General features: G+C 41.4%; 1 protein-coding gene across 1 annotated transcript; it reads right to left on the reverse strand.

Annotated features, from left to right (window-relative positions):
• Positions 1-1,611: 1,611 nt before the first annotated feature.
• On the reverse strand, positions 1,612-6,868 carry LOC105027210 (fucolectin-like). Its single transcript, XM_029117433.1, has 5 exons — positions 6,859-6,868; positions 6,487-6,766; positions 5,735-5,868; positions 5,260-5,363; positions 1,612-1,728 (listed from the first exon to the last, which is right to left on the reverse strand). The coding sequence occupies exons 1-5, from the start codon at positions 6,866-6,868 to the stop codon at positions 1,612-1,614; spliced, it is 645 nt and encodes a 214-aa protein (XP_028973266.1).
• Positions 6,869-12,917: the final 6,049 nt, after the last annotated feature.

Consider the following 12,917-nt stretch of genomic DNA (forward strand, 5'->3'; position numbering starts at 1 on the left):
TATACAATACCAGTCAAAAGTATAGACAAATCCACTCATTCAAGGGTATTTCTTTAGTTTTACAAATATCCACATTGTAGAATAATAGTGAAGACATCAAAACTATTTAGAAATGCAGAATCATGTAATCAAAAATGTTAACAAATCAACATTCATTTTTTATTTAACCTTATTTTTTAAGAGGAAAGGCTCACTAAGGTCAGCCTGGTTTAATTTAAGTCAGTGACATGTACAGTCAGTGACATCTACAGGACAGATGACCAGTGGGATGTTTGATTTGAAACAGTGAAACAGATGACTAGTGGGGATGAGTTTTTACCACCATCATTAAAACCTTGGGGTTTCAATTTCCGGTTGAGGGGGACTGAGTTCTATGTTCTGGTCCTTAGGAGTCTGCCTTACTCTGGATCAAGTATTTTAAATTGATATACAAAAATCTATGATGAATCTGGGGATCAATTATGATGCATAATATAATTCAGAGAAACCAGAGAAATCTCTGTACGCAAGGGACAAGACCGAAAACCAATATTGGATGGCCATGATCTTCAAGCCCTCACTGCATTAAAAAAACAGACACGATTGTTCACTGCATGGGCTCAGGAACAAATGCCTCAAAATGGAAAGTGCCTTTGGCATTGTGTAAACAAAGATGGTCAAAATGTTTAGACCCATACACAACAAACTGTGATGCTCTGTGTGTTCTGACACCTGTCTATCAGTACCAGCAGTAACTTTTCAGCTGTATGAGCTACAGTAGCTCATCTGTTGGATCGGACCACATGGGCCAGCCTTCACTCCCCTACATGCATCGATGAGCCTTGGCCACCCATGACCCTGTGGCTGGTTCACCACTTTTCCTTCCTTGGACCACTTTTGACAGGTACTAACCACTGCAGACCCGGAACACCCCACAAGGGCTGCAGTTTTGGAGATGCTCTGACCCAGTTGTCTAGCCATCAAATATTGGTCTTTATCAAAGTTGCTCAGATCCTTACACTTGTCCATTTCTCCTGCTTCTAACATATCAACTTTGAGGACAGAATGTTCACTTGCTGCCCAATATATCCCACCCATGATCAGTTGGGTGATCAGTTTAATTCATATCACCTGTCAGTGGTCATAATGTTATGGCTGATCGGGTGTATAGTACAGTACATACACATACAACCTCCCTATTCATTATTGAAGTTCAAGTTTCACCTGACAGGCAATTACCAATTTAGCGGACCTTACAAAAAAATCCATATTACTGTAATGATATTCATGGCATGTAGGCCTGACAGTTTGTGACAATAGAATGGACTATTGTGCATGTGATGACATAGAATGGCAGGTAGTGTGTTTTCATTTGATGCATAATAGTTAAGCCTACTGCCAGGACTCCTCAGATCCCAGGACACAGATCCAACCCGTTTCCATATAGCTAACTTCAACAGGAAGCCCTCCTAAAGAGAGGGGCACGCATTTCCATGAGGAAATGTGCTTCCCATCACCATTCATGACGTTTTTGGGACCACTGGAGCCACGGCAAGCAAATGCAGTGGACCCATCAGATCAGTGCCCTGGGCTGGATGAGAAATAACCACCGATAGGGGTGGTGAGATTAAACTAGCCTTTTCCAAACTGGCCCTTAAGTGAAAAACAGTCATCACTGTTGTTCGGTGCAGGTATGACAGCAGACTGAGCCACCTGTCTCTCAGTGAAGCAGAACGCTCCTATGCCACCCTTGAGAAGGTGCAAAGAGACCAAATCACACCCATCAGTAAGTACCAGGAATTCAATTTCACCAACCATAAACATTGCAGTGACAACTTCCAGTGATAGCGCTCAAAGGTTGATAGGTATTTGCAATGGATTTAAAAAGTCTACACACCCCTGTTAAAATGCCAGGTTCTTGTGATGTGAAAGAACGAGACAGAACTTTTTCCACCTTTAATGTGTCCTATAGCGTGAACAATTCAATTGAAAAACAAACTGAAATCTGTGAGGGGAAAAAATGGACACCCTTTTATAACTGGGGATGTGGCTGTGTTTAGAATTAACCAATCACATTTTATATCATGTTAAATAGACGTCATTAAACACCTGCCATCGTAAGTGACTCTGATTAATCACAAATAAAGTTCAGCTGTTCTAGTAGGATTTTCCTGACATTTTCATAATGCATCAGAGCAAGTTTTTTATTGAATTGTTCACATTATAGGTCATGTTAAAAGTGAAAAAAGTTCTGACATGATTAATCTATTCTATTACATCACAAAAATCTGGCATTTTAACAGGGGTGTGTAGACTTTTTATATCCACTATAGCACCTGTAACACATGAGCTAAGTGAAATCTGTGGAATGAGGTGTGTGCTGGGTTGTTGTAAATGTTATAGGTGTTTATAATTGTCTGTTTAACAAGCAGTTAGCTTGATATTTTGAGTAACCTGCATTTTAATTTTATTTATTGAAAACTGACAGGCAGGAGAGGAGCTTTAAGACTGCTGTTTACACTTTCAGTGGGGGAGAAGTATTTGATACACTGCCAATTGTGCAGGTTTTCCCACTTACAAAGCATGTAGAGGTCTGTAATTTTTATCATAGGTACTCTTCAACTGTGAGTGACGGAATCTAAAACAACAATCCAGAAATTCACATTGTATGATTTTTAGGTAATTAATTAGCATTTTATTGCATGACATAAATATTTGATCAGAAAAGCAGAACTTAATATTTGGTATAGAAACCTTTGTTTGCAATTACAGAGATCATACGTTTCCTGTAGTTCTTGACCAGGTTTGCGCATACTGCAGCAGGGATTTTGGCCCACTCCTCCATACAGACCTTCTTCAGATCCTTCAGGTTTCGGGGCTGTCGCTGGGCAATACGGACTTTCAGCTCCCTCCAAAGATTTCTATTGGGTTCAGGTCTGGAGACTGGCTAGGCCACTCCAGGACCTTGAGATGCTTCTTAAGGAGTCACTCCTTAGTTGCCCTGTCTGTGTGTTTCGGGTTGTTGTCATGCTGGAAGACCCAGCCATGACCCATCTTCAATGCTCTTACTGAGGGAAGGAGGTTGTTGGCCAAGATCTCGCGATACATGGCCCCGTCCATCCTCCCCTCAATACGGTGCAGTCGTCCTTTCCCCTTTGCAGAAAAGCATCCCCAAAGAATGATGTTTCCACCTCCATGTTTCACGGTTGGGATGGTGTTCTTGGGATTATACTCATCCTTCTTCTTCCTCCAAACACAGCGAGTGGAGTTTAGACCAAAAAGCTCTATTTTTGTCTCATCAGACAACATGACCTTCTCCGATTCCTCCTCTGGATCATCCAGATGAACTTCCAACTGGCCTGGACATGCGCTGGCTTGAGTGGGGGGACCTTGCATGCGCTGCAGGAATTTAATCCATGATGTTGTATTGTGTTACTAATGGTTTTCTTTGAGACTGTGGTCCCAGCTCTCTTCAGGTCATGGACTAGGTCCTGCCGTGTAGTTCTGGGCTGATCCCTAACCTTCCTCATGATCATTGATGCCTCACAAGGTGAGATCTTGCATGGAGCCCCAGACCGAGGGAGAATGACCGTCATCTTGAACTTCTTCCATTTTCTAATAATTGCGCCAACAGTTGTTGCCTTCTCACCAAGCTGCTTGCCTATTGTCCTGTAGCCCATTCCAGCCTTGTGCAGGTCTACCATTTTATCCCTGATGGATAAAGGTTGGAGTCTGTTTGATTGAGTGTGTGGACAGGTGTCTTTTATACAGGTAACGAGTTCAAACAGGTGCAGTTAATGCAGGTAATGAGTGGAGAACAGGAGGGCTTCTTAAAGAAAAACTAACAGGTCTGTGAGAGCCGGAATTCTTACTGGTTGGTAGGTGATCAAATACTTTTGTCTCTCAAAGTTGAAGTGTACCTATGATAAAAATTACAGACCTCTACATGCTTTGTAAGTAGGAAAACCTGCAAAATCAGCAGTGTATAAAATGACAAACAAGAAAGTGATATAAGGTACAATGGATCAAGGAAGCAAAGAAGTACAAATCTTTTGACAAAAGCAATAAATCTAAAAGCACAATCAAATGCAATTGTGCATTATGTATCAATAAATATCTTCTGAATATAATGTTGTTTTTGGTTAGTCAAATGTTTTTCATAAAACATTCTAAAATAGTTTCTTCAATAATATTATTTACAGTTCTACAATCAGACTTGACATTTTCCTTTGTTCTCCTTCTCCTTTTCTTCTTTGTGGAAAATATTTCCATCAGGCTGTTCCTTCCATCTCAGTGTGACATCATCAGGCATCCCATTCTCAGTCAGCTGAGTTTTTATCTGATTTAAACAAAACACATTTTGTTTACTAACAAGTCTTCCAACTCTGCATTAAGCACGGGCTAATATATCTCGCCCAATGTATGCATTCATAACATCTGAAAACAGTGTAAGATATTATAACACTAATAGGCAGTCATAAACATGAACAAGGGCAGAATGCTGTATGTTGGGAATATTCTTTTTTGATATAGATGACAGGCAAATCTGTAGATTCAAATCTGGGATTTGGGAGGTGACAAGGTCAGACTGCAATTATCCAAGGGCGGAAATGACAGGCTAATCTGGCTGTATTTATACCACAGCAATGTGAACTTTTGCTACATTATTGGCAAAATAAGTGTTATTAATGAAATATACTGCTCTTGAATGCAACCCATAGTACAGATCCTAGGCTAGTCAAAATAGTTCTAGCGGCCACTGAAGATAATAAATAGATATTATGCAGAGCCCATGGGTCTGGGCCAAAAGCTTTCTCTTAAGCCACGTGTCACTCATAGTATTAGTTTGTGAGCTGTAGTCAGAAACCCAAGCACTAGATTAACCCGTAATTTACAAACAGTTATTTATGCCTCTTTTGGGTGATTCTACATCAAATTGCAAAGGCAGATTTGAAACACAGGATAGTGTAGAGCTTGTTTAATACTTAAACTGCCCCAAAATATTCCAATTGCAAAGAACTATCAAGATGAGGAACTTAGTGTTAGTGTTTCTCTCTGACTCTGGCCACGGACGTTCACAGACCTTTCAAGGGGCATGGGTTGAAACCCAAAAAAAAGGGAGAATTGGCAGCTCACACGGATGAATGGAGTACGTGATTTGCATGTTCTCATAAATGTCATAGGCAAAGGTCCTGGACCACTTTATCCCCTGACCTTAATGAATTACATTATGCCAGAGTGGCTTTCACTTCTCAGAATGGAAGACAAGGTGAGACTCACCTGCTGCAAGATGGCCACCTGCAAATCCACATCAGTCAGGTTCATGTTCTGGTCCTTTTGGGCCAGCTTCAATCTCACCACCTGCTGAGTCATAACAAGATAGCCTAACAGGTCCAGGGAGAGAAAAAGACACAGATTATATCAGCAGGGTTTGTGTTTGGCTATAAACTTATATTTGCAGTGGTTTCTTAATTGTAACCCTTCTGTTCTTAACTCAAAACCTTCCTTTTTTTTGACTTTTTTGGAAAGGAAAGAAAAAAGGTGCTTGTGTTTGGCTATAAACTTATATTTGCAGTGGTCTCTTAATTGTAACCCTTCTGTTCTTAACTCAAAACCTTCCTTTTTTTGACTTTTTTGGAAAGGAAAGAAAAAAGGTGCTGTGGTCTCTTAATTTTTTCCGGAGCTGTGTATAGAAGCACAGTCAGGTCTTTTAACTCTGACCTTGTTTGATTGTTGTTTGAAAATGAAGCAGTACCATATACTTCCACTTCACATAGGGTAAGATATTGAGCCTGTCCAGGGATGACCAAAACAACGTAGCGACCCTCCATCTCATTACACTGGAAAGTGTAGGTCTGTCCTGCTGGGATGTTGGAGATGACAGCACATCTGAGAAAAAACGAAAATGACTGTAAAAACCACAATTTGTAGAAAAGTAGACAGCCGATGGCCTGTTATTTTCGATTGGCCTGGTGTCAATGTGAAAACGTTCTTCATAGGATGTATTTACGGAGCTTTTCCCTAACCAAATTTCTAGTTTTAATAGTTATTTGCACTCGTTTTGAAGGTCATCCAACATTACAAGCCTGAAGGCAAACCAGAACTGTGAGTGTATGCTGTGTGTTTTGGGGTTTGCTTCGGCTATAAACTTTAACCAAATAATATTTATGCTTGGACTGAAAAACTGACATAAACATGTGTCTTTAATTCTGTAACTGGTTCCCCAGAAACTGACAAACTATGATAACATGGTTTGTATAGGCAATGTAAATATATAGACACACAGGACTGAGACAGTTTACCCAAGGAGAGGAAACTACATGAAACATCAGGTAAGAACATAGCCATGATTTAGGAGTAGCGTTGATTAATAAATAATATTGTTTCTGTTAGCATATGTGTGGACAGGGAATTAAAAGACAAATCACATAACATCAAAGAAAAAACATGACAAATGTTAGAAAAACCCTTAAGGAGCCAGGAGTTAGTTAGAAACTCACTACTGACCTGGGGTTGTCAATGCCGTTGTTGTCCAGTGAGTTACCGATGTGAATCTCAGCACCATCAATCCTGGTGGGACAGCAGTCTTCTCTGTTGGTGACAGTAACAGCAGTGACACTGTACCGACCCAGAAGGTCCACCCTCCACCAGGGGTTGGTCTCCTCTGAAGTGCTGCTACAGGATCTATCAGCCAAGTTTGCGTCTCTGTTCCCATCAATGGCAAGTTGAGCTACATCGTTACTCCACAGAGATGACTGAGTAGCCACTCCCCTCAACGCCACATTATCTGTTGTAGTGACAGAATAACAGAGTACACATGTATAAATTAGTGCAGGGGTTTCGCTACATGTTGGTTGATTCTATCATAAATGCATTTACCTATTTGCATGGTGACCCTCAGAAATAATAGTAAAATCACTGTAAAGCAAGAAAAATATATTAATAACATTTTGATTATATTAAAAACTATTTGACATTGTACATGTTTTGTATTGTCTAAAATTCTATGCTGACATTATTAGGTGGCAGAGTTGGGATCAAGTCTGTTTTAATTCCAGTCGTCAGAAAGTGTACTGAAATTCCTATTCGATATTTTTCCAGGCATTTTTTTTTTTCCCAGACAAGACAGATAGGGGATTTGAAGCCACAACACAGCAGTAGATGAGGCAGCAGCTTAGGCCGCTGGACTGAAATTAATCTTAGTCATTTAGCAGACACTCTTATCCGGAGTACCATACAGTTAGTGCATATATTTTATGATTACTTATGTGGAAAAACTCTCAGTAGAAGAAAGTACACACTATATATTTGTGTGGAATTGACCCCAACCTGTATAGGTACTGTAGTAAGTTCTTACCGGAGACTGGAAAAGCCCTCCGACTCCTCTCCATGGATCTGGTTTATAATCTGTCAATATTATTGAAATGAAATCTCATAGGACATAGATGTACTTTCCAGATTATACCGGAATTACGTTGGATTTTATGTTATTATCCTTCTTGTGTTTTATTATTAGCCAAGGTGATGAATAATCCTACAGTACATGCAAACATGCACATTTACATACATGTATTATGCAGTATCTGGTCTTCTTCTAATATCCCTGGCGTTTCCTCTTTGTCTCAGGATGCTTGGTTCCTTTCCCAAGGGGACCAGAATGATTAAGTATGAAATTGTATTTGCTGACTTATAAGAATATTTTCTAATAATCTTTTAAATACATCTTATGGAACTTTAACCCCTCCATTAGATGTCAAGAGCAACCATTTCAATCCCTGTCTCTCTCATCACAGAAAATGAGTCAACATTTACAGTGCCTTCAGAAAGTACTCACCTTTTCAATATCTCTACATTTAGTTGTATTTTAGACTTCATTAAGCTAAAATATTTGTGCTGATTTGTCAGTGATCCAGAGTTGGTTTCCAGAGATTGGAGATCCTGCCAGAAGGACAACTATCTCAATCAATCAGGCCTGTACCGAACACTTCAGAATAAAAGGCATGTGACATGCAGCCGTAAAGATTCTGAGAGCATGAAGAAAACAGTTCAGAGATCCGAGCTCTACTTCTGGTGAAAACAAAGTACTGCTCACCATCTGGCTAATGCCATCCCTACAGTAAAAGCATGGTGGTGGAGCCTAAAGCTATGTGGATGCTTCTCAATGACAGATGCATGTGTTAAGATTACGGGTCACTGACTCTCCCCATCCAATCTGTCTGAACTTGAGAATATCTGCAATGAAGAATGGCTGGTAGAGACATACCCAAAAAGATTTGAAGCTCTTTTCGGTGCCAGAGGACCTCCTACAAAATACTGAGCAAAGGATCTGAGTACTTATAGTGAGGGAAAACAGTCTTTGATCCCCTGCTGATTTTGTTCGTTTTTGTTCAAGATTGACAGTTCTTTTGTAGCCCAATTATAGACTGATCATTTCTTTGTCAGTGAGCAAACGAACAAAATCAGCAGGGGTTCAAATAATGTTTTCCATCACTGTACACACATTAGATATTTCAGTTCTTTATTTTTAAACAAATAGGCACACATGAAAAAAAAAAGTTTGCTTTGTCATTATGGTGTTTCGTTCATAAATATTTCATGAACTGTGTATGAAGTCTATAACACAATAAAATGCAAAGAAAGTGAAAGGGTCTGAATCCTTTCCAAAGCCACTGTATACATTTCAAAAATGTTTGACTGGATGCAGGAATCAAATTTAATTAAATTATATTAACCTGTTAAGTTGATCTGGTCTGGTCTCTCAGCTTCTCTGAACACACCAGGTACAGCCAATGCGGGAGACACACCAGGTATCCCTCCTGGTGTGTCTGTCTCTAGTGTCGTCTCGGCCTCTGGTTGCTTCACTTCTATGTAGACGTCTTTGAGAGGACTGGGATGCAAAGTAACTTTCCAAGTGACATGTTACTGAATATCCACTGCCATTGTAAATCACCATGGAAATAGGGACTACCCATAATAGCCTATCAAACAGCAGTTGTCTTGCTCAACAACAGAGCTTTTGAAAACAACAGCACTGACAAGCAAATGTTGACCTTTGTTAACTGGTGTACAGCTGTGATTGTATCAGTCACTTTACACAGGCAGAATTTACACAGGCAGACTAATTCTGATATATTTTTCACGGATTGGCTTACAACATTAATTTGAACCCTCATAAGAGTTTCAGAGGTTCACTGGTATTGTAATTATTAGTGTTGGTCATACTATTATTATTTTACTTCCAAAAAGGCCTTTTCTCGGTTTTGTTTGCAAAAAATGGCACAAAGATTCTAAACTTTAGATGGTAGTACAAGCCCAAGGGCCACTGCTTCTGATGCAATGCCATGCAAATCAGCCTCATGGGGGCACCGTAATACGCCTCCAATGTGGCAGTTTAATGTATAGCCAGCCTTAAAAATAGGTACATAAGTCTGTTCTGTCATGGAACACTGGGAACCATTGATAGATTGTTGGCCCTGGTTCAGTAACACATGGTGACCCAGTACATCACACACTACCCAAACCAATATATGACAGCAAAGCAGGATGTTATACGAGGAGTGGGGAGAGCATATATATCGACTCTCAAAAAAAATACCCAAACTTAGCATGTATACCGGGAAATACTACATTATATGTTGTTTTTGTCTTCCTTGCATTGTCCAATTGGCCAGGCTGTGTATTATGTGTACATTTAAGAAGTGTGCAGTAAATGATAATCAATTGGGTACTAGTGAAAAGATCCTTCATTAGCATTAAGTATTTATGTTTTGCATTATTTAGTCATTTCCTTTCAGGTCATACTGGTTTGCATCGACCCACAGCAAGAGTTTGCATGTATTTTGAACAGGCCTACTGGTGCTTCCAACTCAGCTGCATGTGTCACGGGTTGGATATTAATTGTGCATGTATTTTGATTATGTTTGTGACTTGATCTACTGTGATTTTGATTTGGATATTGTGTGTGGTTTAGTGTTGTGATTGGTGTTTCGGTTGTAGTGCTTTTGTGTTATTTTTCTATTCGTTAATTGGCTAACAACCCGTGAACTTCGACCTGTACAATGAGGCTATTGATTGGACTGTAGAATAAGAACAGGAAATAAAGACCGGACACCGAGAAGGAGAGGAGCAGAAGACTACCGGAGACAGCTTGAAGCGGTGGAAGAAATTACTACGCGAGACACAAGATCTACGAGCAAGAGGATCCACGCAGGATCCCGTATACCCATAAGGCTCGACGTGCGCACCCCGGGGAATGGGCTACTACTGCCTGTGACCCGGACAGAGTGTGAGTACGCTAACGTGGAGAGATTGTTGCGCTTTGTTGTTTGGGTATACGGAGAGCGGTTGTCCTGTATGTAGGGTCCTGGTCGTGGATGACAGACGTGGTATACTCCTCTGGAGTGACCGTTTTGAGCCTAGTTAAAAGAACACCAGACTGGCACATTGTCTTCCTCTGTTTTCCGGTTTAGCCCTTTCCTGCCAGTTAGACGAAGGCCGAACTCCGGTGGAAAGAAGCGGATTGCTCGGCTGGTCGCCGGTGTACGCTGCATCTCAGGGACTGGGACATTTGCATAGATATGGTTTTTCATATATATATTTTATTGCTCGATGTTTTAAGTATTGTAATGTAATTTATTGTTAATGTAAATACCTATTGAAGTTGTGGTGAAATAAAATATTGATTAAAGTATAGCTTCGCCTTTGGAATACTTTATATACTGCTCCTCCCTCCAAACGAACCTGAGCATAGTTTGTAGTCTGATGAGAAGTTATTGTAACTTTTGGTTGAGTTCCTAGAGCTCTTGTTAATTCTAGGTGGCGTTGTCGATAGGAAAAATAGATTAGCCCAACCTGGTCACATCTGGCGTTGTCGGCAGGATCAACTATATTTCGGACTTGGGAGCAGTGTATTGTATTCCATTGGTAGCAAATATGATGATGCCAATTTATCCTGGTGCACCTTGGGTGCCTAAATTTAAAGGTTTTGATGGTGATCTTAAGTATTTGGAATGGAAAGAGCAATTAGATGGCCTTTTAGAAGCACAGGAATTATCTGAGCCAAGGAAAGTCAGTATTTTAATGGGTGCCTTAGCTGGTGTTGCCAAACGACAGGTTAATGTAATTCTTGTAGGGGATCGTAACACTGCAGCTAAGATTTTTTCAGTGTTAGATACACATTACCTGGTCAGAACCCCCCTCCCTGTGTTGAGATCCCAGTTTTTTGGTTGTGTGCAGGGGCCAGAGGAATTAATACCAGACTACATTTTACGTTTACAAGAACTGTATTGTAGGTTGCAACAGCGAGACCCAGTTGGAGCCCCCGATGATACCCAGCTGCGATACCAATTCCTTTTGGGCCTCCAAGATGGCCCACTCCTTCAGGCCCTAAAGACATATGTGCGACAGAAACCGGGTGGAACCTTCAATGAGGTGCAACGAGAAGCACTGCTGCTGAATGAGGATCAGCGAGAACGGAAGTGGCCTGAGGTGACGTGCTCTGCAGTGGGAAGGCCTAACCGTGTTAGTTCTTATTCACAAGATGATAACTGGAAACAGGCTCTGAAAAGGGAAATCATGGAGGAAGTTAAAAGTCAGTTAAAGGACATGACTCGGGAATTATTGAATGAGATGAAACCCATGATGATGGAACCTTCCCCTACTGGGCTCCCTGGACCTCAACACGAGGTGGCCATGGCTGATCAGCCCCCAATGGAACGAAGACGAGTTGCGTCATTCACCCCAAATGTCTGGGATGATAGGGGTAAGCCCATATGCCGTCATTGTAACCAAGCTGGACACATTGCACGTTTTTGTAAGGGCAGGCGGGGATCGGCACCTAGTTTAAACTAGCTAGCCCAACTACTGAGGTCCAAGCAGTTGGGTTAGAAGATAAGAACAAAGGTGTAGAGGCCACATTAGCTTTCATTGGGGAGTGCCCAACAGTAGACATTGAGATAAATGGGGTTTGTTTAACTGGGTTGCTGGATACAGGTTCACAGGTAACCCTGATGCAAGAGGGTTTACTACGTAAACATTTTTCTGACCATTTAGTTGGGGTGGGGAAAAGTCCATCAGTCCTGACTCTTAGAGCTACAAATGGCCTTGAGATCCCTTATGTGGGTTATGCTGTAATGGATTTTAAAATTGAGGGACTTAAGATACCTGAACGTGGCGTGGTCATTGTCAAAGACGAGTGCTCTTCTAATCCCCTCATTATTGGCATGAATGTTATTAATACCTGTTGGAATCTTCTGTTTCGGAGCCCAGAGACACCGACCCGGGTAACTTGTCCTAACCCATCTTTGACCAAGAGCTGGGAAAATGCTTTTGCCACCTGCCAAAGGACAGTAGCCACCAGTGGGGATGGATTTCTTGGATATGTACGGCCTGCGAGTAGGCGAGGAATACATGTCCCAGCCAGGAGTGAAGTGGTTGTATGGGGAAGGACCCCTTCACGTCGGTGCAACCAGGATTAATGTGGGCTGCTGGAGGCCCTGCCCGAGCCAGGAACAATGGGGGTGGCAAGGACACTGACTGTGGTGAGAAATGGCAGAATCCCGGTTCGAATTCGAAATCTTAACCCATTTAGTCTATCCCTGGGCCGCTACCAAAAGCTGGGAAGGCTCTTTCAGGTTGAGGAAGTGGACATTCATGGGGGCAGGGATTTAAGCCTGACTATGGACGGTGATGGTGTGGTCGAGGTTGGATTGGTGGAAGCTTGCCCTACCCCTGAAGTGAGGAACTCTGATTTCAAGGTTGGTGACTTTCCGAAGAGATCCGACCTAAATAGTCAACAACAGGAAGCTCTGGCTGAATTGCTTACCAAGTGGGAGTCTGTTTTTGCCCGAAATGATGACGATTTTGGTCAAACTGATATTGTGCAACACAGGATACCAACGGGAGACAATAACCCCATAAGGGAGAGATTTAGACCCCTT

Source organism: Esox lucius, chromosome 24, assembly GCF_011004845.1.
Source record: "Esox lucius isolate fEsoLuc1 chromosome 24, fEsoLuc1.pri, whole genome shotgun sequence".
NCBI classification, from domain to species: Eukaryota; Metazoa; Chordata; class Actinopteri; order Esociformes; family Esocidae; genus Esox; species Esox lucius.

What these genes read in the sequence shown, in the direction of transcription:
- LOC105027210 (XM_029117433.1), bottom strand. An exon ending in AACGGCATTGACAACCCCAG is followed by an intron (nt 5,869 to 6,486) that starts GTCAGTAGTGAG and finishes GTTTTTTCTCAG; the next exon opens with ATGTGCTGTCATCTCCAACA. An exon ending in ATGTGAAGTGGAAGTATATG is followed by an intron (nt 5,364 to 5,734) that starts GTACTGCTTCAT and finishes TGGACCTGTTAG; the next exon opens with GCTATCTTGTTATGACTCAG.